This window comes from Dunckerocampus dactyliophorus, chromosome 18 (genome assembly GCF_027744805.1).
Source record: "Dunckerocampus dactyliophorus isolate RoL2022-P2 chromosome 18, RoL_Ddac_1.1, whole genome shotgun sequence".
Taxonomy (NCBI): domain Eukaryota; kingdom Metazoa; phylum Chordata; class Actinopteri; order Syngnathiformes; family Syngnathidae; genus Dunckerocampus; species Dunckerocampus dactyliophorus.
The window spans coordinates 6,028,112-6,052,511 of record NC_072836.1 but is presented as its reverse complement, the minus strand read 5'-3'; the positions used below and the strand labels follow the sequence as shown (position 1 = coordinate 6,052,511).

At 43.1% G+C, this 24,400-nt stretch overlaps 2 protein-coding genes across 8 annotated transcripts in view; one reads left to right on the top strand and one right to left on the bottom strand.

Moving 5' to 3' along the window:
- mrtfbb (myocardin related transcription factor Bb) overlaps nucleotides 1-22,410 on the top strand; it is a 55,390-nt gene extending 32,980 nt beyond the window's left edge. For 5 of the 6 annotated variants that reach the window (XM_054760214.1, XM_054760217.1, XM_054760215.1 and 2 more), the window contains 13 exons: nucleotides 8,799-9,012; nucleotides 11,748-11,813; nucleotides 16,599-16,654; nucleotides 16,723-16,798; nucleotides 16,875-17,036; nucleotides 17,425-17,597; nucleotides 18,522-18,608; nucleotides 18,740-18,987; nucleotides 19,343-19,436; nucleotides 20,347-21,012; nucleotides 21,102-21,248; nucleotides 21,480-21,540; nucleotides 21,660-22,410. In XM_054760214.1, coding sequence (XP_054616189.1) covers nucleotides 8,913-9,012; nucleotides 11,748-11,813; nucleotides 16,599-16,654; nucleotides 16,723-16,798; nucleotides 16,875-17,036; nucleotides 17,425-17,597; nucleotides 18,522-18,608; nucleotides 18,740-18,987; nucleotides 19,343-19,436; nucleotides 20,347-21,012; nucleotides 21,102-21,248; nucleotides 21,480-21,540; nucleotides 21,660-22,009 — 2,286 coding nt within the window. In that variant the 5' untranslated portion in view covers nucleotides 8,799-8,912 and the 3' untranslated portion in view covers nucleotides 22,010-22,410. The remainder of the gene's footprint in view (nucleotides 1-8,798; nucleotides 9,013-11,747; nucleotides 11,814-16,598; nucleotides 16,655-16,722; nucleotides 16,799-16,874; nucleotides 17,037-17,424; nucleotides 17,598-18,521; nucleotides 18,609-18,739; nucleotides 18,988-19,342; nucleotides 19,437-20,346; nucleotides 21,013-21,101; nucleotides 21,249-21,479; nucleotides 21,541-21,659) is intronic. The other variant, XM_054760219.1, reaches the window with a different exon arrangement.
- Nucleotides 21,388-24,330, bottom strand: snrnp25 (small nuclear ribonucleoprotein 25). 2 transcript variants are annotated; one of them, XM_054760224.1, is made up of 6 exons: nucleotides 23,988-24,330; nucleotides 23,782-23,872; nucleotides 23,596-23,701; nucleotides 23,445-23,519; nucleotides 23,284-23,372; nucleotides 21,388-22,294 (listed from the first exon to the last, which is right to left on the bottom strand). In XM_054760224.1, exons 1-5 carry the CDS (start codon nucleotides 24,180-24,182, stop codon nucleotides 23,315-23,317), a joined length of 525 nt encoding a protein of 174 aa, XP_054616199.1. In that variant the 5' UTR covers nucleotides 24,183-24,330; the 3' UTR covers nucleotides 21,388-22,294; nucleotides 23,284-23,314. The 2 variants fall into 2 exon arrangements, with proteins under 2 accessions (XP_054616199.1, XP_054616200.1); XM_054760225.1 differs by having other exon boundaries at nucleotides 21,388-22,031.
- Between the last annotated feature and the right edge of the window lie 70 nt (nucleotides 24,331-24,400).

Here is a 24,400-nt window from a genome sequence, read left to right as displayed (position 1 = left end):
GTTGTTATTGTGGCCCGATGTGGCTGATGAGTGACCGTCCTAAAATAGGTTGTTTGCCTGTCTGGTGGCAAAACAGCTCTTCACTGGCCGCTCTTCCCGTTGAACGAGGCAAACTTTGGGGAAGAAATGGATTGTAGAAGCCTTCATTGGATGAAAAGTGACACTTCTTCAACAAAAAGTCCTGTTGCCTCAATGCAACCTTTGCGCATCACACTTTTGTTTATTCGACATCTTATTTGTATAATGAAGGTTTTGTCCAAATTCACATTTTGGTCTCCCATTGGTTTGTACATTAAGCAAGCAGTATCTAGCATGTCAGGGCGCTCACGGTCCCCAGACTCGTATGAGATATCAGCCAAGCTACTCGAGTTCACTGAAACTCATCACGGCGTTCAGAAAAGAATCATGTTTTCCGTGCGGACCGTGCGGGAATGCTCTCCCCCCTCCAAGAAAAAAAACCTTGTGGCCTTTGCAGGGCCGTGATGCAAATGCCATGTGGGTGTGGGATCTGGAGTTGACGGCTTCGGGCCTGAGTAAATAGTGCAGCAGCCATTCCTGGCATTGCTGTGTATGGTGCAGGAAGGAAATGTCTGTAATCAGGGGGGAACTTCACGGTTTCCCATAGCTGCCTCAGGAAGTGGATTGGTAGCAGGGTAGATGACGAGGAGTTAAGTGTGCCTTCATAAGCGCTTCTGCAGCTCATGCAACTCGGTTCTAAATATCATATTGTATTTCTCATTTGCATCTTGAACAAGATATTGCATTATAATTCTGAAGTGACTTTTGAATTTGATGGTTCCCATGTGGAGTTTTTATAGTCTCCTGAGGATTCAGAGAGACTAAAGTTGTACAGTCACTTCCTGCCTTCCAGCGGACCAAATTTTCTTGAGATGCAAAACGTTGAAAGCCTACCAATGTGTGGAGGATTAATGTTCTTATTGCCTCCAGAAGGACAATTTAATATATATTTTATGTTAGTTCATTTGTTTAGAAAAAAGGGTGGTTCTAGACAGGAACCCTGGGGCACTCCTTGCAGCTGATTCTCACTGGCTTTTTGGAAGTTCTACTGTTGAAATCTTCTTTCTACCAATCACATACCCTCTTTCAAACCCATTTGATTCTGAACATCCATCCATTCATTTTCTCTACCGCTTGTCCTTACTAGGAGGGGTCACCAGCCAATTGCAGGGCACATATAGACAACCATTTGCACTCACTTTCACGATTTGAAACATTTCTAAATAATTTCATAATATTAACTCACACTAGACATGTCTTACAGTATTTTTGTCTGGTTGGGCTGATGTCGTTGAGTTAGGCTGTCCTTCAACTATCGGGGATACCATCAGGTTCCTCTGCCAGAATGAAAATATGGGTTAAGAAGAACAACCTTAAATTGAGCCTGTAATTACATGCTGCAACAGATTTTTCCTTGTAATTATTTGCCCTTTAAGATTTGCGACGACTGCTTGCCCAATTCATTTATAATGGACATTCAGTGTGCTGGTCTGGAAAAGTGTATGCGGTTCCAGGTCTTGACGCCATTTCCCTATGCAGGTCACTTTATACGCAGTCATTTATTAATTACTTTTAGACCTCAAACACATATAAAGTGTCTAATGTGACTTTAATACTGTTGCTGGCCTAATCGAAACACTCCCGTTGAGTCAGCAGAGCTTCATGGCTGCTATCATACACGAAATAAGTCTTAAAATGTCTCTTTTTCTCTCACTTAAGAAAGTGTTAAGACCAAATGAGAAATTAAACGTTTGTGTTACGCTTTTGCATTTCTGGCTTCTGCATGACTGTGGCCCTGCCGACTTGCACTGCTCTTTCTCTGCTGTGTGGGGCGGGAGAGAGCTCTGCCCCAAGTTGCCACAGAAACCGCACAGTAAGTGCATATTTTTTTAATCAGACCTTCAGGGACGCAATTGATGGTGCCAGATGAATTCTGCCTGGCAACCCGTTGCCAATGAGCAAATGAAGCTATTTTTGGTCTGTTTTTGTTTGGAAGCGTATGTCATGAGTCAAGGCCGCCGGAGGGTTAATTAGAGCTATGGGAAAGTCACAGTCTGTTGAAATCTGGGAATGCTGGACAAGTGTGAAGGAGTCACCCACCCCTTTTGGTGTCGCTGTAACATTCTTTTTTTCATGATGACACAAGGGAAGTGTTATATTCCAGATGCACAAAAAAACGTCTTTTTTCCTCCCCTTTTTGTCCGGGCTACTTGTGGTGCCGGCTTTTTATAGCTCCCCGGGCTTATCTGTGCTAATGGCAAAATAGTGTGTGTTTTTATAACACACTGTTATTAAAGAGACAACACATTGTCATTATGCAGCTTGTTGAAGCTAAGGGCAATTTGTCACATTTTGTAACAAGTGGATAATTTGCAAATGTGAAAAATATTTATTGGAACAATGAATTGGAACTGCTATTTATTAGTCCATAATTATTAGTCAGTGTGAAAGAAAACCCACATCAGGCTCGGTGAAAAATGTGCTATTTCAGGGCTTTCGAACACAAACCAAAAAAGCTCAAACAGTAGCGCCCCCTACAAATTGTCCCTGCCACCAGTTTCAATGATCATCACCAAAATTGGTAGAGACATATCTGCCATGACAGGATGCACAAAACAGTCTCAAGAACTCATGTTGGCAAACAAACAGGAAGGTGGCCATTTGGGCTTGAACCGGCTACTTTGAGCCGCATTTTCACAAACTCCTCAGAGGGACTTTGACCAAATGAGCCCAAATCAAACTCACAGATATGAGACAGACGGACAATGACAAAGCAAAGCATTTTAGTTAATGTTGTAGGATGTGGGCGGGGCATGGCGACACATTTTTATGGTCAGACTGATGATTGACCAGACAAATTTTAATAACTCAGCTGCACAAAGTCTTGATCATCATTGCAATGGCATAATTGTGCATAATTGCACAATGCTGCTTGTCCTCAGCATGTGTGAATTGTGTTGCCGCAGTAGGACACAATAAATGTACATTATGGTCTGTTTAAGAATTAAATATACAGTAGTGCTCCACATAAAATCCTCTCTGGAGAAAGTTGAATTTGGACCCACAGGCCGACATCTTGGAGTCATCAACATAACTGAGCATATCTGATAACCATTTTATGATATTTATAGAAAGTCTATGAGATTATTTAGCCATTTGAGAGTGTAACACAATAGATCACCATACGGGGCATAATGAAGCATCAGAAAATACATGATCTAATGCTTGCTCAATGCTATAATCGTCTAGTTTGAGTTCGGTAAATCACCTGAGTCACATTTCTCAGAATTGCGATGACAACATTGTGGGTTGCAAGATTATCAGTTCATTTTAATACACAGGAATTCATTTCATTTGGTAGTAATCTTGGTGGAGCAATTTTGGGGCGGAAAGTTGTGTCCAAACAGGCTTAAATGCTTTCTTATGGAAGCAATGTGCAAGGTTCCTCATGAAACATAGTACCACAGGTTTGCCTCCTGCCCAAGCTACTGTTGGACAACAATTGGGTCTTCATCGTGTCCTAAGGGCTTTGGTGACAGATCAGTCTTTAGCCACCCTCTAACGAAAAACACCCCTCTAGGGCAGCTCTGCTTTTTATGCACAGTAGTTTAAACCCCTTGGTGAACCTCTGGATCAGCTTCTGCTCAAGTTTCTGTCAGTCAAAACAGCTCTGCTTTGAGCTTCTTCAACTCTTTTCCCAGATGTGGGTGACTTGGCTGGGCTGTCCTGCACGCTAACCTGGCTTTTCACGCCTTTTGTGCGGCTGTTTGCGTAGCACACAAAGAGAGTATCTTGCCTTTGTGCATGTGAGTTTGAGCGTTTTTTTGTTTGTGGAGAACATAGTTGTGGTGACCGTGAAGGAGTAGGATCTCGACACGCATGGAGGACGTACGAAATATCTGAACTTGCATTGGCTATACTAATTAAGTATGTGGCGCATCACACACATAGGAGTCCTGAGTGCGACGTATGAAAAAAATTGACATTTTGCCCGCACCTGACACCAGGAAAACCTGAAAAACAACCTGAAAAAACTTAAGCACCCGTCAAGTTTGTTTGACATGACAAAGAACATACAGTATGTGGCCGGTCTGCGGCCAGTCCACGGCTCAAAAATCAGCACATCACATGTGCGCCCTCTATGCATTTCTTTCTTTTTTTGCACATAGACCGGCCGTAGGAGCCCCTACAACCAGTTGTGACTTAGGCTTAAGATGTGGACCACGGATGTCGGTTTTGGCGTGTGTCCTGTCTCAATTCAACACATGCATGTATTGTTTTACTACTCAAAGTGATTGTGTTTATATAATACACAATGGACTTGTTGGGGCATTGACCGTATCCTGTCCCATTCTTTATCCCATGACTGAAAGCCCGATGTGGTTATAGTTTAAAGAAAATAGAGAGTAACCTCAGGAGTTATAATTCCCACTGGTTGCTTAAGTCAGTCTCATTCACAGAGTGGATGAATGACGGCCATGAGAGGGTTGTTGCTCATCAGCCTCTGGATGGTACAGTTCAGTTTGGTTTTTGCGTTTGGGATTGGTACTTCAGAAAAGGCTACGAAGAAGTGTTTTTTTTTTATTTGTTACACTATCTAATCTAGAAAGTTAAGTAATGAGATGAATGGCGGCCTCTCTTGCAGCTGCGTGGAGCACAGCTTCAAAGAATTACTGAAGGCCCGCAGGGATTTTCTTCTGGCTTTCCCATCGTTCGCTGAGGCTTAAACTTAGGGATGTGACGGCAATGAGGGTGAAGACTCGTCAAGAAAAGAAATTCAAAGTTCCAGATGCGGTCTCTCCAAACATCTTATCAGATTTTTTTTTTTTTTTTCCACATTTTCATACACGCACTCATGTTGAGTCAACGTTAAGTATCGTTAAAAATACAGTAAAGTTGAAGTCAGTCCATTCAGGATCAGTTTATGTCCCGAGCCGTGTGTCAAAAATGGACATTTTTATGGGCGTATCAGTTACTGGTAACACTTCACAAAGAGGTACACAAAATTACAGTAATTAATGAGGAACGAACCTACCGAACCTTAACCCTAACCACTACTCATTTGTTACTCATTAGTTCTTCATTAGTTCCACAGTAACTTGTCAAAATTTGTGTGCCTCAGTCATTAGTTCCTCATTAGGTCCTCATTAGTTCTTCAGTAAGTACTGTATTTTTGTGTGCCTTATTATAAAGTATGACCCAATTACTTGCTGATTTTCTCCATTCGCTGATAGTCCCGGAACCAGGAAAGCGGGATCTGCTGTGATCAGTTCCAAACTTTATATCACATACTTTAAAGGGATAGTTGGGATTTTTTGACTTGAAGTTGTACAGTATGATATGCCCATAGGCAGGGTAGTGCATCAACAGACTTTTTTCACCCGACTTTGTCCCATGAGCTGAGTTCTGGTCGGTTTTTGGTGATAAAGAAAGTAGTTCCAGCTCGGCAGCGCACAGTGATACGAAGGGAGAGAAAATAACATCGAGCGATTGTGAGGTCTGACTTTTTTCGGTTTTGTGATGCAAATGTATTACTCTTTTGAACACATATTGTTTTGTGACTCTAGATTAACTGTCACACAAGTGTAAAAAGAAGTTAACCACCGCTAACTGTGACACATAAAAGCAATAACACACTCAACTACAACTCTGATAGTTTGAAGTTTTATATTTTGCCAATTTACGAGGCGCATTTTCCTACGATTTGTTGGTTGAATCCTGTATTGTACCGAGGCGAAATTTAAAGGTTCCACTGTATATTTCTTGAGCTCCACCAAACTTCGATCCGGGTGCTTTATGATGCATCTAATTCCTCTATTGAAGACGTTGCCACAATACGACCCTGACGTTTTTTTTTACAACAGAGATTAATAAGATTAAGATTAATAATTACAGTGCCATCTTTTTAAGAGCCTGCATTGAGTCAGGAAGACCTTAAAACTAACACTTTGGCTTGCAAATTTACAGGCAGCATCTTTGCTAACCAGCTGTCGTTCCCTACCTAACGCCTAACGGCTGCAGCCTACGACACCATGAGACCTTCTCAGATATTCACCTGGAAATCAACACCAGTCAAAAACCCAGAAGGAATTGTTGTCTGGGTTTTACCTTAAATTCTTCGGTGAGCTGCATGGATGACTCTTTCATTACAGTGCACCTGTGTTTGATTACAACGTGCCAATCATCAGACAAGGACAGAAGCCCTCTTAAAGCTTTTAAGTGCTGCTTTATAGTCAGCTGATGGTGTTTTGGAGTTTGGTTGACATCGCACTCTTGTAATGTTGGTGAGATTAGACTGAATATTATCGGGAGTATTTGCATTTTCGCTTGTCTGAAGGGCCTCCATGGTAATGCTAGCTTTTCATCTTCAAAGAAATCTGGGAGGAAAAAGATGCTTGGATGGATTTTTGGTTTTGAAGACCAGTTTGGCGCTGAGGGTCACGTTCCTCGTGAGTTTCTCCACCAGGAAAAATACAATGTTATGCTTCTTTGGACATGCAAATTAGTTGAGTGAATCAGCAGCGGTTCTGCTGGTCGCAGACAACTAGTGCACTCAATTGTTCCTCGCTTCCTGAAAGACGCATCAATCATTTCTTAATCAGTTAATTGAATATTTCCTACACCGGTTATATTGTAGTAGAGTACAATTGGTTATATAGATAGATAGATGGCCAAATCAGCAGTAATTATTTACAATAAAGCCAAAACATTAAGAGAAAAAGCTGCAATCTAACGAGAAAAAGTTGTAATTTTACAAGAATAACATCGTAATATGATGAGGAAGCATAACGTCATTTTAGTAGCATTGAGTTGAAATACTAAAGAAAAAAAGTTTTGTTTTTTTAAAGTCGTAATGTTATAAGAAAGAAACAATAAAGTTGGAAAGATTTTTTGGAAATTTGGTTTCTGAAAAAGTTACGGGAATAAAGCCCAAATATGATGCGAATAAAGTCATCATTATGAGAAGAAAATTTACAAGAAGAAAGTTGGAATAGTTATAGTAGTATAAGTAATAATAGTAAAGAAAAATGTGGTAAAGAAAATGTTTTTTTTAAGTTGTCATGAGAAACAAAACAAACTAAAGTTGTAATTTTTAGAAAATTTGCTGAAAAAGTCATATTATAGGAATAAAATGCAAAAAAAAACAACAGCAAAAATGGGAAAAAAAAGGTCAAAGTTCATTAGTCCAATAGTACGCTTTTTTCCCTATTTCATAAAGCTGAGATGCAGTCTTTTTTAAATATATAGAACTTCTTAGCATATCTACATGTGTTGCTTTACAAAATGTCAAAGTGGCCCTTACATCCTTTTATTTTTCAGTATGTGGCCATCGCTAGAAAAAGTTTGGACACCCCTGCCTTACTGTACCGAACCATGACCTTAAAAACAAGGTTTTGAAGACTTCCTCACTGGATAAAGCCGCTACTTTCTAATGTTGCTTTCTTTGGAATACATCAGAAAATTCTAAAGGTTATGCAGTGCGCTACATTATAGTTGTCTACAAGCATGCAATCTTAGTTTTCTTTGTAAAAGCAACAATTTTGATGCGGCTCTTGCATTGGAGCTTAGTGGTTTCCGTCTCTAATGTTGTGGCGGTACATGACTTCATTTGTGGCGCAGCCATAGCAAAGTGCGTTTTTTCATTTCAATTGTGAGCAATTGTGAATGTTTTCATCCTCCAGTGAAGTGTGACTATAGTAGAGACAGCTGTTTGGGGCGGTTGTGGGGGCAACAGATGGATGCAATAATCCGATAATGAATGCGATCGTCATCAAAAGCTGAAAATGACTTGTTGCGGTGCAGACGAGAGTTCACGTCATCGTTATTGCAGCGTAGTCTAATCGATGCCTTGTTCTTGTTTATTGGCTGTGCGGCAACCAGAAACAGCAGTGTTCTTCTGGACTGGAATGGAGGTTTTTAGAACCAGACAGTGGTTCTGACTGTTAGGCACAACAGATGTGTAAGACGTTCATTATTGTTTTGTTCCTCTGTCGAATTGCACATTCCTGATGCTGCCAGAGCGCTCCCGGTGTTAGCCATTATTCCCTGTAAATAGGGACTCGTCACACTTCCTCTAATCTCATTCGCTTTACCGACAGTCCCGCTCGGCTTTGACGTTTTCGTACATTTCCTGAAAGCCCACATCATTTATCAAGAAGTCTGTGGTTCATCTCTTGCCCAGCATGTGCTGTCTTGTTCAAAATCCTACATTTGAAAAGCCAAAGTCATCTCTGAACTCACTAGCCTTAACTTCTTTTGGCTCTAGGAAGGCACCACAATTAGAGTTTGTTTTTAATCTCACTTCCTGTCAGCGTGTTTAGCTGTACCACTACTATAAAGACCCCGCAAGGTTTACTTTTGTTCTTTTTTGCGTTCCCTTTACAAGTTGTAAAAGCAGCGAAATGACCAAAATAGCAGCGCTGCAATGGGGAAATTACGATAAAACTTGTTGAGAAGGCACATAAATTACCATGAACAAGATAAGCTTCTGTGTCCCTGAGGGCTTTTGCGTGTGTATGCTTGCTCATGTCATTGTTATTTAGGACTTGATAAAGAGTAAACAAAACACTTCTCACGGGAAAGCTGCCTGCTGCTTGTTAGAATACGTCCATAATGAACAAATAGTCTCCAAATTGTCTTCATGTTTCATCAGGGTTATGTCATAAAGTCAAGCAGAGCAGCCTAGAGAGGGTTAACACAAGTGCTGCTACGTTCCCTCCTACTGATCTTAACCAAGCACACACACACATTGGCTGAACACACACTTTTTTTCTCCTCAGCTGAGTCCAGAGCCTGAGAGGGAGGAGGGGCGGCCGGCCGCTAGCGAGACCCAGCTGTCGTTGGCTCAGAGTCGTGTTCGTCCCCGCCGTCTTCTCGTCTGGCCTGGTCGCTCCATGGGACTCCAGAGGTGGCCCCCCAGCACAGCAGCACTGTCCTCCATGGCCTGCCTCCATGTGGAGACCCCCTCCATCTGCAGGGGGAAGTTCAAATCAGGTAACTTTATTCTCAGGTTATTTATTGATATTGTACAGCGCATGCGGGGGGAGGGGGTGGGGGGGTTGTGATGAGTCAGACTCAGCCTCCCTGACCAGGAAGTGACAAGGCAGAACTTAAGCTCTTTTTTTGAATGTGCCGCCATTCTGTAACTGCTCCAATGCTATGGTCGCCGGGTTCGTGGTCTACAAAAGCAAATAGACGCCAGCATCTCTACTTAAGTCGAAAAACTGGCAGTAGCTGCATTTGAAGTATCACATCCAGCAGCTTTATCTAGCTCCGCATGTGCTTTAAAATGTTAATACGTGGTACACTTGCCGTGCATGCTACAGTTGCTGGGTCTCGAATTAGATGAAAAAAAACATTTGCAGTTTTATTTGCTGCTGTATTCGCTTTAAAATGTTAACACGTTGCCATACTGTTGTTTACAATGAACTAATGAACGGCATTAATGCTGGCCATTACAACATTGGTTCTGCTGATGCTGTGTTGTGCACAAATGAAGATGTAATATATTAATTACTAATTATCGCTTGATTCCAGCTTGATTCCTCTTTGCGGTTTAGATCAATAAGATCAACTGTCATGCAAGTGTAAAAATAAGTTAAGCACTGCTGGTATTGAAAGGAAAGGTAACAAAAACAAGCTTGGAAAAGCAAAGGCGTCATGTGAAGGTGCTTTGTGCCTCATCTGTTAACGTTCTTCATTGTCAGGCAAGTGTAAAAAGAAGTTAACCACTGTGCAGAGTTCCTCTGTCGGTGCTCACGTCATGCACGACACCGGTTTCCCAGGCTGAGGTTTTGTATGACTTCAGCATCAAAGATTTTCCCCAAAGGACCCTCATACTACTTGGCGATCGTTTTTTGCAAGTATTTAAATTGTGCAAAAAGCAAGAAATCAACATGTTATGCATATATTACTGAAAAAACATCCTCTGTTTACAGCTAGCAGTCATTATATTAATAATAATAATCCACAAGGCATATCCATTTCAACTTTTTTATAGACAGGCTAGCACAAACAAGTGCATTAAAATGAGTTAAAGTGTTTTGGAGGCTAACTATTCACATTAGGATTAATGAAATGCAGTTAGCTCGTATCTGATGATGCAGAGTGTAGCCAAGGCCAATTGGTGTTTGATTTCCCACCGTGCAGTGCAAAATCAAACATAGATGGACGTCAGATAGACGTGTTCCCCCGTTTAAGTGTAGAAAAATGCATCTGAAGGTCTGTTTGTGATAAATGGAGCTGTAATATGACGGCCCGCGTCTTTGCTGCATCAGATAACGCTGAGAGCCGTCTTTGGATATTTATAACCAATAAAGCCAACATAACTTGGCACGGTGTTCTTTCTAAACTTTATTCATCTTTGCCTTGGCAAGAAGGCATCTCCAGCAAACCACTATTTGTTCTCTTCCTACAAAAGAATCCAATCAAATAGGAATCAAACAGGGCCGGGAGAGGAGAGAGGTTGCGTCAGTCGGCAGGGATTTTTGGTGGTCGTTCCTCCACAAGCTCTTGTTTACGCTCTGCTGGAGAGCAGGAGAGAGCGTCAGGCGGCTGACTTGGCAGGGAGGAGGTTAGCCAGGGTTCACGACAAGCTGTCACATTGTCAGGAGCACCTCCAGGCACTGGATTGTGCCCCCTTATATTAAATGTTCTAAAGCTGCGAGGCACTTTTGATGTTTCTTGATATGCACTCATAAATTTCACTGCTTGGGGCATTCTTTCCAGGTCACAGCGACTGTAAATACTTAGTCGGACCAAGTCTCTAAGTATGCTAGCCTGGTCTCTGCAGCTCCCGGAGTCTTTGGTCTGCTTTGACTCTGGACCCCTTTTTGCCCTCCGGGTTGATAGCCTACGATCGGCCCCGCAACCCCGCATCCAGCCCCCTTAAACTTACATTTCATGGTTCCCAGGCCTTGTTCTCACAGCTGCCCGGTTTATTTTTGCTAGCATGAGTCAGAGTGGGCTGTTCAGACGCAGCGCTTGTCCCAGTGGAGACGTGCAGGTCCGTGTTGTGTGTGTGTTGTGTGTTTGTTGTGTGTGTATTTATGAGGGGGTAGATGTTTCCCTTGAGTCGCCTTGTAGATGTAGCTACGCTGACTTTTTGTCAATACGGAGGCGGCGATTTGGGGCCTCCGTCACCATCAACTTCTGAAGTAACTTGACCACACCCACTTAGCTATAGACACCATTGGGACACGCCTCCCAATCAGATCAATCGGGCTTCTTATCCATTTTTTAATAAGGGCCCCTCAGTCAATGAGCTCATTTCCATTTTTACTGATTTCTGGGTTACATTTTAATATTTTGGTTGCTATTCCAGTTGCACACTTTCTGTATGTCGTCTGTCTCAGTACTTTTGTCCATGAAGTGTCTTCAGTGATACTAAAAACAAGTAGATATGACTCATTGATGACTCATTAACAAGGTTTATACCCCCCCAGCTCGTTGTGTAATGCTACTAACCGTTTACTTTCATGTCTCCAATCACCATGAATGAAGTGTATGCGGTTTCGTCCACTTCCTCTCCGTCTGAATACAGGAAGTCAATTGTACGTCTGCAGTTGTTAGCCTTTGACCTTTGCCGTTTATTACAAAACACCAAGTGCACCGCGGGACCCAGCGGGACACCTGAGCCGGCTCGCTGTTTTGATGACTTACTGTAGCTTTTCAATTAGAATTGTTCAACTTTTCTTTCTTTTTTTTTTGTTCTGTCTTTGCCCTCGCAGCCCTTCAGATCTGCTTGCAGCACAGACGAAGTCGCGAGCAACTCGTGGAGCAAGGCATCATGCCCCGTAAGTGTGCACCTTAGTGTACCAGAAAATATATGCATTTCATATTTGAGCAACGCAAACCGTTTTTGGTGAAAAATATTATACGATATTAAAAGAAAAAAAAAGTTTTGTGAAAAAAAATCATTTTCGATGAACAGAAGTCTTTAATTTTCTATATACTATATACTTAATAGAAGTAAAATATAATAAATAATACATAATATATCCTATATATATGTATATATAAAATAAAATATAATAAACAATTCATTAAATGCGTTTAAATGAAATATTTGAATAAATAAAAATGATTAATTTGCCCTATAATCAACCCCGGAGTGCCAGTGTATTGCATACTTTTGTGTTTAGCTTGATAATAACACCTTGAAATCTGTTTATCTGATCTCGGTTGGCTGTGTTTTTGATTCTATAGTTATTTTTTTTCATTTTGACACAGTGTATTAACACGCTGGGCCTAAAATCACCCAAAGACCTCAAATTCAAGTTGTGAAAGTGTTGATATTTTTCATGTAAAAATGTCCAATGAACCCTTTTTCAAAGTTAGAATGGAACATGATGTAACAAATTGATGGCTTACGTTTCCCCAATCCTCTGCAACCCAACGGCTGTTCATGCTTGGATGGACTGACCACCAGTACGAAGGTGGTGTCATCTTTCATTGCCTGTTTACTTTTCCTTTAAAAGCAGCTGTCTTTCATTTGTTGAAGGCGCTTACAAATGACAAGTAATCATGGTGAACATCGCTGACCATGAATCTGGTTTTACTCCATTGAATTCCCCCATTTAAGGACTCGTGGGCTCTTCGAAATCTCCACTTCACGTCAGCGAGGTCAAAGGTCTGAGGTCTGAGTTCAATAAATTTGCAATCTCGAGTGGTCGGACCGCTTGCTAGTGGAGCTCATAGTTTATTTGTATGGAAACGTGTGCTTTGTTGTGAAACCACTCCAAAACACAAGGGGGCAGCACATGTTGATTACATTGCAGATTCCCTAATTAGCAGAACTTTCTTACCATGAATTTTACCGTTATTCCAACACACTTTTATGTTGTAGTGACCAAAGTCATGATAGCTTAGTGGTACTACAGCGTAGTACTCCAAGGACAAGCGTAAACAAGTCATGATAGCTTAGTGGTACTACAGCGTAGTACTCCAAGGACAAGTGTAAACAAGTCATGATAGCTGAGTGGTACTACAGCGTAGTACTCCAAGGACAAGCGTAAACAAGTCATGATAGCTGAGTGGTACTACAGCGTAGTACTCCAAGGACAAGCGTAAACAAGTCATGATAGCTTAGTGGTACTACAGCGTAGTACTCCAAGGACAAGCGTAAACAAGTCATAATAGCATAGTGGTACTACAGCGTAGTACTCCAAGGACAAGCGTAAACAAGTCATGATAGCTTAGTGGTACTACAGCGTAGTACTCCAAGGACAAGCGTAAACAAGTCATAATAGCATAGTGGTACTACAGCGTAGTACTCCAAGGACAAGCGTAAACAAGTCATGATAGCTGAGTGGTACTACAGCGTAGTACTCCAAGGACAAGCGTAAACAAGTCATGACAGCTTAGTGGTACTACAGCGTAGTACTCCAAGGACAAGCGTAAACAAGTCATGATAGCTGAGTGGTACTACAGCGTAGTACTCCAAGGACAAGCGTAAACAAGTCATGATAGCTTAGTGGTACTACAGCGTAGTACTCCAAGGACAAGCGTAAACAAGTCATGATAGCTGAGTGGTACTACAGCGTAGTACTCCAAGGACAAGCGTAAACAAGTCATGATAGCTGAGTGGTACTACAGCGGAGTACTCCAAGGACAAGCGTAAACAAGTCATGATAGCTGAGTGGTACTACAGCGTAGTACTCCAAGGACAAGCGTAAACAAGTCATGATAGCTGAGTGGTACTACAGCGTAGTACTCCAAGGACAAGCGTAAACAAGTCATGATAGCTGAGTGGTACTACAGCGTAGTACTCCAAGGACAAGCGTAAACAAGTCATGATAGCTTAGTGGTACTACAGCGTAGTACTCCAAGGACAAGCGTAAACAAGTCATGATAGCTTAGTGGTACTACAGCGTAGTACTCCAAGGACAAGCGTAAACAAGTCATGATAGCTGAGTGGTACTACAGCGTAGTACTCCAAGGACAAGCGTAAACAAGTCATGATAGCTTAGTGGTACTACAGCGTAGTACTCCAAGGACAAGCGTAAACAAGTCATGATAGCTGAGTGGTACTACAGCGTAGTACTCCAAGGACAAGCGTAAACAAGTCATGATAGCTGAGTGGTACTACAGCGGAGTACTCCAAGGACAAGCGTAAACAAGTCATGATAGCTGAGTGGTACTACAGCGTAGTACTCCAAGGACAAGCGTAAACAAGTCATGATAGCTGAGTGGTACTACAGCGTAGTACTCCAAGGACAAGCGTAAACAAGTCATGATAGCTGAGTGGTACTACAGCGTAGTACTCCAAGGACAAGCGTAAACAAGTCATAATAGCATAGTGGTACTACAGCGTAGTACTCCAAGGACAAGCGTAAACAAGTCATGATAGCTTAGTGGTACTACAGCGTAGTACTCCAAGGACAAGCGTAAACAAGTCATAATAGCATAGTGGTACTACAGCGTAGTACTCCAAGGACAAGCGTAAACAAGTCATGATAGCTTAGTGGTACTACAGCGTAGTACTCCAAGGACAAGCGTAAACAAGTCATAATAGCATAGTGGTACTACAGCGTAGTACTCCAAGGACAAGCGTAAACAAGTCATGATAGCTGAGTGGTACTACAGCGTAGTACTCCAAGGACAAGCGTAAACAAGTCATGATAGCTTAGTGGTACTACAGCGTAGTACTCCAAGGACAAGCGTAAACAAGTCATAATAGCATAGTGGTACTACAGCGTAGTACTCCAAGGACAAGCGTAAACAAGTCATGATAGCTTAGTGGTACTACAGCGTAGTACTCCAAGGACAAGCGTAAACAAGTCATAATAGCATAGTGGTACTACAGCGTAGTACTCCAAGGACAAGCGTAAACAAGTCATGATAGCTGAGTGGTACTACAGCGTAGTACTCCAAGGACAAGCGTAAACAAGTCATAATAGCATAGTGGTACTACAGCGTAGTACTCCAAGGACAAGCGTAAACAAGTCATGATAGCTGAGTGGTACTACAGCGTAGTACTCCAAGGACAAGCGTAAACAAGTCATGATAGCTGAGTGGTACTACAGCGTAGTACTCCAAGGACAAGCGTAAACAAGTCATAATAGCATAGTGGTACTACAGCGTAGTACTCCAAGGACAAGGCTCTATTGCTAGCTTGTCCAGGCTCAGTCAGTGTCGTGTGTGTAATAAAAAAAGATTTACTCTAAGAGAATCATGCTGATAAGATAAAAGCTACAAAGAAAAGTCATTTTATGTGTTGTCAGTCAGCTCCTCCCTGTCTCCACACGGCTTCATGAGTCACAGCCTGGGCCTTCAGTGGAGGTCAGTCACCCCTTTAGTGTCCTAGCCGAGCATGCTGTCCACACACACACACACACACACACACACTCCCCCAGGCCATTCTCTATTAAAGCTCCCACACATATCCATCCTGCATGCTAGGTTTGCATTTCAGGCTTGGTGATGATGGTTTTCCTCCTCCCTCATGCGTCCTTAAACCAAACTGTTGGTCACAGTGGACGTGACTCACGATGGCTTTTGTCCTTTGTGTGTGTTCTTTTTTTTTTTTTTTTTTCAGTTTCTGCTTATGGCAAAAGAAGAAAAATGTCTTCGCAACGTGATAGAAGATAAATAATAATGTTCTTTTTGGTGTTGCAAAGGGGTGGGACATTTCTGGAAGCTTTCCATGGAAAGTTAAGATGGGGTAGTTGGACTCTTTTCCATGAGAATTAATGACTTCTTTTCCTTAACTGTCATCTTTTTGTTTGCTTTTCATCTTTTTCTTTTTCTTTTTTTTTTTTTTTACCAGTTAAACGTCACTGCAGCGGGTCAGATGCATCCAGTGCAGTAGTGGCGTCTAAATTCCTCCGATGTGGCATGGTATTAGTCATTATGGGATGTTGCCTCGATATTCCTGTAGTAATTAGAGCGGCAGCCCTGAGGAGTGCACACAGCAGGGAGGAAATTGCACTAAATTGACATTAAAAAACCCCAAACACCCCAAAGTGCAGCATATTGTGAAAGCTACAGCCGTATAGCTGCATGGTTATATTTTGCATTTTATTGGATTTTTCACAAACTGCCTTAAAACTGCTTTATTTTTGCACAAAGACAGGATGTGCCTGCTTTATTACTTTGCACAAAACGTTTTTTTGCAGCGGCGTTTACCTGCAGAGGTACGTTTTGCAGAGTTTGTATTATTTTATTGTATTTGCCACATGCCATCTGAGATTGCCTATTTTGCATTATTATTATTAATTGTAATTAATTATTTGGTTAATTATGCATTATTTGATTATGCTGTCTTAAATTGCCTTTATTGTGTAGAATCATTTCTGATTGATTTTGATCATTAATAACTAAGTATTATTTTGAATTCTAAATCTCATATGCAAATACAATAACAACACAGGCTTGAATGTTGAATACATTTGATTTATTTTTACGCTTTAGGACGGCAAAGTAAGAATTTGATGTTTTCTGACGTGTGACAAACATTCCCAATCTTTGTCGTGGTTCTCATAAGACCGTGCAGGTGTACCTAATGTTATGGCCAGGAGTGTGCATCAGTAGAAATAGTCTGACTGCTAAAAACTGAGCGCTGATTCCATCTCCTTCAGCTCTGAAAACACCTGCTGCCTTCCATGAGCGTATCCGCAGCCTGGAGAGAGCCAGGGTAAGCCCTGAAGCTTCCATGCTGCCCGTTGCATCTCCTGTCGTCTAACGATTTGTTCCATCAATCAGACAGGGAACCTTCTGAAGCACAAGCTGTGCAGCAGACCCACACGCTCCGAGCTGGTCCGCATGCACGTCTTACAAGGTAGCCTCGTCCTCCTCTTCGTTGCACCTCTGTTCCCATCGAAGCAGCTAAAAGATGACGCCGTTCCCTTCACCAGAGACCGAGGCAGAACCTTCAGTGCAGGCCACGCGGATAAGGCTGAAGAGGGCCCGACTGGCCGACGATCTGAACGAGAAGATAGCCCACAGACCTGGACCCATGGAGCTGGTGGAGAAGAACATCCTGCCTGTGGACGGTGGTGCCAAAGAAATCCATGAGGGTAGCGAGACATTTAGCCCTACCGTTATGATGCACATTTTCTTCTGGATTTTGTTGGTATGGACTATGCACGAATTTTGGAGAAGACGGCTTCTTTTTTGGCCCTGACGTAAATGTTATTTGTGTGTGCTGCTGATAATGCCAAAAACATAACCCCCTTGGCAATGGCGCTTGGACTGTTCTGACCCCAAGCTGCAGCGATACAAAAATAGATGAATATTCCACATTCCTCCCGATTTCTTATCTTTATTGTTGTTTTCTTCATCCTCAAGGGAGAGAGAGCAATCCGAGGAAGCCAACCAAACAAACCTCCATCCCTTTACCATAATCTAGTACACCAGTCTCCAAATGTACTTTCCAATATGAATACTGTATGTTCGTCCTCCCAGGTGATAATTTGGACTTGGACAAGACGGTGGATGTGTACCGTTTCGATGAGGACAACAGCGACGCTTTATCTACACCGGAACCTCCTTGCAGAACGCCTCCGAGCACCATGAGCTCAGCCGCCAGTCCGACTGAGACCGCATCCTCCTGTTCCAACGCAAGCTCCTCCATGCAGGTGAGGCACAGACAACACGAATCCAGATGCCTCCATGGAGGCCCAACGTTTGTCATGGGAGTGACCGTGAAGAACATATGCACAAAGTGTCCCTACTTTTGTGACGTAACTCAAATATTCTACAACAAAATACCTGCTGCTGGGTTGAATATGTACATTGTTTTACATTCTGCTGTATGTACCAGCTTGGATTTCACAAAAAGCTTGTAAAATATACTTCTAAACAACCAAAGGCTGCACCATAAAGAACAAACGCATCACGTAAGGCCTTTCGTAATGTAACTCACATATTCCACACCAACATGCCGTCTGCTGGCTTGACTATGCAGGTTATTTTTACATTGTGCTGTATTTACCAGCTTGGATTTCACAAAAAGCTTCTAAAATATACTTTTAAAAGACCGAAGTAAAGAATATGCATAAAATGAGGACTTTAACGGGCAGCTTTCACGACGTAACTTAAATATTCCAAACCAAAATGATGCATTATCCTGCTACGTTTACCAGCTCACAAACAGCTTAGCAAATATACTTTCAAAGAGAATTTTCTCTTGCATATTTGTCATTTGTGCATGCTCTCTGCTGCCAGTTGAACCCCGGTGCGTGTCTTTGGTATGCGTGGTGTCCACATACAGTATGTCCACTTGTTTGGTACAGATGATGCCGTTCACTCCGTACTATCAGAGCAAACGCACCAGAGTTCCTTTGAACCAAACGTGACCATTCTGAAAAAAAATACCAGGAATGTCATGTGCTAACTGTGCCGCCCTTCACGGTCAGAAAGTCTTTACCCAGATCTCATCTTTGTGGGACATGTTGGACCAACGTGTTAAAGGTGCAGCCATACCAGGGAATGTCTTTTGGAAGACTCTGCCTTATAAAACATGGAGACACACACAAATATTGTTTTTTTTTTTCTCTCAGCACTCCTCGCCGTTTAACGCCACATCACCCGGCGCCAGTGAGCAACCTGCCGTTCCATCTCAGCCAACCGTTGCTTTGCTTGCAAAGGTGAAACTGACATGTTGTTGTCGTTGCTTTTGCACGCAACGTCACAACTGCGTGACATATACCAGCACACGCCCTCTTTGTTTCATGCTATCGCATGTGTGTTTGTGTGTTTGTGTGTTGACGCTTCACAGCAAGGCTCGCCAAAAACGCCGCACGAAAAGAGCCGTGGCAAAAAGAGCCGCGAGGCCAAGCCGCGGGTACGCAAGTTGAAGTATCACCAGTACATCCCCCCGGACCAGAAGCACGAGCTGCAGCTGGCGGCGGCGCAGATGGACTCCGCTTACGTGCGCATCCTGCAGCAGCAGCAGCAGTTCTTGCAGCTGCAGATCCTCAGTCAGCAGCACTTTTGCCAGCAGGGGGCGCCACCTGCCACGCACAAGTACGGACAACATTATGGCGCCATCATACAGAATTTCTTAACGGTCATGCACGTGTTTTTATTTTATATTTATTCAAGACGTTTATATCTTGAAATTGATATTTTAATATTTGAATTTTTTAGTTATAATTATATATTTAATATAATATTTTACAATTATATTTTTCTTTACATTTAAATGAAATTCCAGATTGTTTCAACGTTTGACTGTGAATTTTCCCCTCTATTTTTAAATGGCGCTTTGTCTGTCAACAACAGTTGCCATGTGTCTCCAACTGCCCTGCCCTCGCCTTCCCACACGCCACGCCAATGACTCTCTTACTCCCCATTTGCCTTTCCGCTCTTCCTCCAACAGATCAATGGCCGAGGTCCAAACTGGCTGCTCCGGTGCCGTCCTGAGTGAGAACTGCAAGCCCGATCAGTTACCGGCCAATGTGGATGAAATGAAGGTGACAGTGACGTTTTGATATGGTACTTAGTCTCAGTGGCTAGTCTGCATTAGGGGAGTTCAGCCCATTGAGGCCTATCTATTCTGCCTAGCAACAAGTACAACATTAATTGGTTATTTGGAATCGGGCGATAATTTGATAGGGACTGTTAATTTCCAAATTTGTGGAATTAATTTTAAAAAAACTACATCAGGAGGTTGCCTACAGCCCGTGTTTTTTGTTACAGACTCAGACAGCGATAGCAAACTATAGGACAGCCTTTGGTTTATCAAGTTTAGCCACAAAAATGAGATTACGTTTACAAGCTAGCACTTACTTAAATATAGAATGTATTCTTCTTTGTTGTTGCTAGGCAGAGTTCATGGGGCAAAGTCTACTGATGCTTCCCTGGCAGCGGGGGTCAGAGGATTCTGCTGCCCCACACAGCAGAGCAAGGACAGGGAAAGAGCTTTAAAAAAAAAAAAAACTAGACTGTAAGGACTATATAGGCTCCAGACTGCCCCCGCGACCCTAATGAGGAGAAGCGGTACAGAAAATGGATGGATGGATGGATGGATGGATGGATGGATGGACTGACTGACTATGAGACAAGTGTGTAATGCACATGAGTTTAATGACTTACTCTGTTAGATATTACCAGTCAAAAGTTTGAGGACATTTTCTTATTGGATAGCATGGGAAAGTGTGCCTAAACATTTGCCTGGTATGTCAGTCAAAAGTTTGGGGACACTTTCTCATTAGAGAGTATGAAAAATTGTGTCTAAACTTTTAACTGGTGTGTTAGTCAAAGGTTTGGGGACACGTTCTAATTGAATAGCATGACAAAGTGTGTCTAAACTTTCGATCAGTACTGTATATTGTACAAGTACACTGCCGCCTGACGGATGTTTCATGCTGTGTTTGGTTCCAGGTGGCTGAGCTGAAAGTGGAGCTCAAACTCAGGTCGCTGCCGGTCTCTGGCACCAAGACGGACCTGATTGAGAGGCTGAAGGTCTATCATGAAAGTGTTGTTGCCATGGAGACAAACCCTCCTGACAAGTTGACCCCACCTGTGTCCCCCGTGGCCTCTAAAGTGTCCAGTCTGGGCCTGGAGGACAGCGCGAGGGCAGACAGCCCCACCAAGCCTGCGGGCGCCACCTCCCCTCAGGAGGACCCGATGTCCGGCGAGAAGGACAGGCGTCTCCACGAGAAGGAGCGTCAGATCGAGGAGCTGAAGAGGAAGCTGGAGCAGGAGCAGCGGCTGGTGGAGGAGCTGAAGCTGCAGCTGGAGGTGGAAAAGAGGAGTCAGCAGGGAGATTCCCCGCCTTGCCTCAGCCCCCTCCCCACTTTCCACCACGTGAAGGAGGAACGTCTTTCACTCTCCAGCTGCACGGCCGCTGTGGAGGTGAAACACGAGGAGGACGCGGAGCGGAGCTACTTAGCGGCGTCATCAAATAAAGATGGAGCACTTCCTGTCTCCATCCGGCCGCCTGTTAATGGCATCAAAATGCAAAGCGGCAGCAGTGCAGCCTCGGGCCTCATCCTCACGTCTGGACAGGTGCCACCAAAAATAGACGAGTCGGCGCCTCTGACGAAGGTGAGAGGCAAACATCTGAACTGTCTGCTTGTTGTCTTTGTCTGGATCACTTGACCCTCTCATGTAATGGTTTATTCTTCTTCTTGTAGTTTTCACACTGCAGTACATCGTCACCTCCTCTTCATCACAACAGTCACCCTGCCTTCATCCTGCCGCAGCTCAAATGCAAAAACCTCCGAGAGCCGCCTCCCTACGAAGACGCAGTGAAGCACACTCGCATGGCGACAGCTGTACAGGTGCCCCCACGACCAACACACATCACGTAACATTTAGCATTTGATAGCAATACCCAAATACGTGTGCAGCACATATCTCGAAATGACCACATTTCCAGCAATGAGTTACTCAACTGCAGAGGGTGCCAGGTGTGATAGATGGATTTAATGTGAGGTGTTTATTTGTTCAAGATGGCAACACACCAGTATGGCTACAAGTATGGTAAATGTTTTGGACTTGTCTTCCTGTAGGGCGTCTCCGCAGCCAGCCAGCAGATGGACGACCTGTTTGACGTCTTGATTGAAAGCGGCGGTAAGAATGAAACACTAAAGTGTACACACACAAAGTAGACTCCGAAGCTAGTTTGAAACCCCAACCCTAGTTGACCCTGAAGTAGTCATCACCGTCTTGTTTATTCACACGTTTTGCAGAGATACCACCCTTCATCAAGCAGGATCCTCCCAGCATCAACAAGCGCCTCCCCGTCACACCCTGCGTCACCCTCCTCCCTGTCAACACCGTCCTATCACGCCCACCGCCTCTGGTCCAGGTGGCGCACATGCCGCCAGCAGCCCTGGCCCCCGACCCCCGGCTGGACTCCCTCCTGAGTGCCGACGCTGAGCCGCTAAAGCTGATGGAGGAGCTTCACTCGGACCTTCACGCCATGGACTGGCTGGACCTGACGCTGTGCGCGCCAGCAGAGGGCGTGGACGCCGAGAACGTGTCAGCACCTGAGGGCGTCTTCACCACGGACTTCCTCAACGCCCATGAGCTGCTCTAGATGCACCTGACACATGTTCGTCCTGTACGGAAAGACACCAGGAAGTGAGGTTGGGGCATGTCGAGCTGCTGCAAGGTCCTAAAGCCCTCTGATTTGATGGCAGGGTCAGGTACTGTTCATCTATTCTCATTATTTATGCCTCCTTTTAGTGACGTCAAAGTCAATGTACGGTCATAACAGCAACACAAAGACACTTCATCAGTGAGGACTGCTGCAAACGTTGTACTGCATCGCCATCTGCTGGCCATGTCTGGATTTGCTCAGAAGAGGCAGTCATTGGGAGGACTGCAACGACAAATATAGTATGACTCAGCATATATTTCTAATGTATAGTTTGTGTTGTGTTTTTCTTACCTTTTATACAAACATGGCCGTCACCTTGGGTTTGTCATTAAACTAAACACGGCTCATTTGTGCCTTTTTGTCCTACTTTTACAATGCATTTGTTATGAGATACACCTGAAGTATTAGGTGTGTCCATTAAATGATGTTCGTTTGTCCTCAATATTATCTACGCTTGTGGCCACAATATTAGGAATACCTACAAATGGGTACGTTCCGGTCAAAATATTAGGTACAAACTTGGCCATATTAGGTACACCCAAAAAATTAGGTACATCTCAGTCAAAACATTGGGTACACCTTTAATCCAAATTAGGTATGCATATGGCCTAAATATTAGGTACGCTTGTGGCCAAAAAATTTGGTCCAAACTTGGCCAAATAATAGGTACACTTCTGACCAAAATATTAGGTACACCAAAAAATTAGGTACATCTTAGTCCAATTTATACAAAATATTAGGTACACATACGGCCTAAATATTAGGTACGCTTGTGGCTGTATTAGGTATTCCCAAAAAATTAGGTGCACCCGTGACCATAATATGAGGTACCCACAAAATATTAGGCGAGGTAAAAAGTGAGGTACACTGAAGTCAAAATATTTGGTACACCCAAAAAATTAGGTGCAGTCGGTCAATATACTAGCGACATGTTTGCCCACATCAGTAGATACACACAGAAAACGATGTACACATTTGGCCTTAATATTAGGTATGCCGAAAAAATTGTACACTTCAAACTACAGTATTAGGTGCATACACAAGCTCAGAGTGAGTAATAACCCTCCACACCAGCAGGTGGTGGTAGTGTGTTAAACGTTTCAGGTGTGACAATATTTCTCTTAACTTAAGACAAATATAAAATCATACACGTCATCAATTGTGAAGAAGGTGTAAACATTTCCATATGAAAAATACGTCGGCTGATTTACCTTCATTAGATGAATAAGAGGGAGAAAAGTGTCACTTTTTCCTCAGCCTCTTCATGAAGGCCACCTCGTCTCTGTTCCTGATCCCATAACTGCACAAACACAAAGACTTTAGCAAAAAACAAATAGAAATACATGACACTTATATTATCATATCCACTTACTCTTTTATCCTCACACGGTCGTCTTCTAACTTTTCCCCCTGAAACACTAAATTGTATGTTCTCCAGACGTACCTCCTGACAAGGAAAATGAAACTTCGGGAGATATTTCATATACTTTTGTGTCATCCTAAATTAGTGGGCGGGGTTTTACCAGTTGATGTGCCTCACGCTGCCTTCGCGTTGCTGCTTCAGCTCCACAAACCTGCGAATGGCTTTCTTCAGGTCCAGGACTGTGGCGTCTTGGACCACCACGATGGCTACAACAGAAACACATTTATTTACCCTCTATTCCAGTACTAAATGGAGGATTTCTCCTTTCATTATAATTGAAACATACGCATTATTTCACCATCAGCCTTCAAAACCCTCACGGTCATGGCCTGGCCGTACTCCAAAGCAATCTGTGAATTTATTTCTTCCAGCGTCACCTGCCGAAAAATAGATACAATAATTAATATCAAGCAGTGTCGTAATTTTTTTTTACAGATTTATGAGGTATGTTCAAGTCTTTAATACAGTTTCCAAGCTGGTTGTCAAAAGTACCTGAATTGGGAGATCACAAAGTAAAGGATCCTGAACGAGACGAGCAAGTCCCTCCTCGAAAACGTCTAAAATGTCAGCATGAGTTGCAGTCTCCATGTCCTCCTCTGCACCAGGAGACATATTTTTCTCTCCTTCCTCTTCTTTTTCCTTCACGTTTAGTCCACCGGAAGCCTCCTCGCTTGGCACGTCCATCATAACAGTGTTCAAATGTTTATTTGACACGAAGCGCCTAGTTGTGTTCGTTAAATGAATAGATTTAGCACAGAAACACACATTTAATTAAAAACGCTACAGTCGCACGACGTTACAGACAAAACATTGTGAGTACGGTACATTATACACACCCACGTCAACCGCTGCTTCGGCACCAAGGTTCCGGGTAACTTTCTTTCCGGGACCTATTACTTTAGTCA

What these genes read in the sequence shown, in the direction of transcription:
- snrnp25 (XM_054760224.1), bottom strand. Translation starts at nt 24,182, where the DNA reads ATGATGGACGTGCCAAGCGAGGAGGCTTCCGGTGGACTAAACGTGAAG. An exon ending in TTTGTGATCTCCCAATTCAG is followed by an intron (nt 23,873 to 23,987) that starts GTACTTTTGACA and finishes ATTTTTCGGCAG; the next exon opens with GTGACGCTGGAAGAAATAAA. An exon ending in AGCGTGAGGCACATCAACTG is followed by an intron (nt 23,520 to 23,595) that starts GTAAAACCCCGC and finishes TTTCCTTGTCAG; the next exon opens with GAGGTACGTCTGGAGAACAT.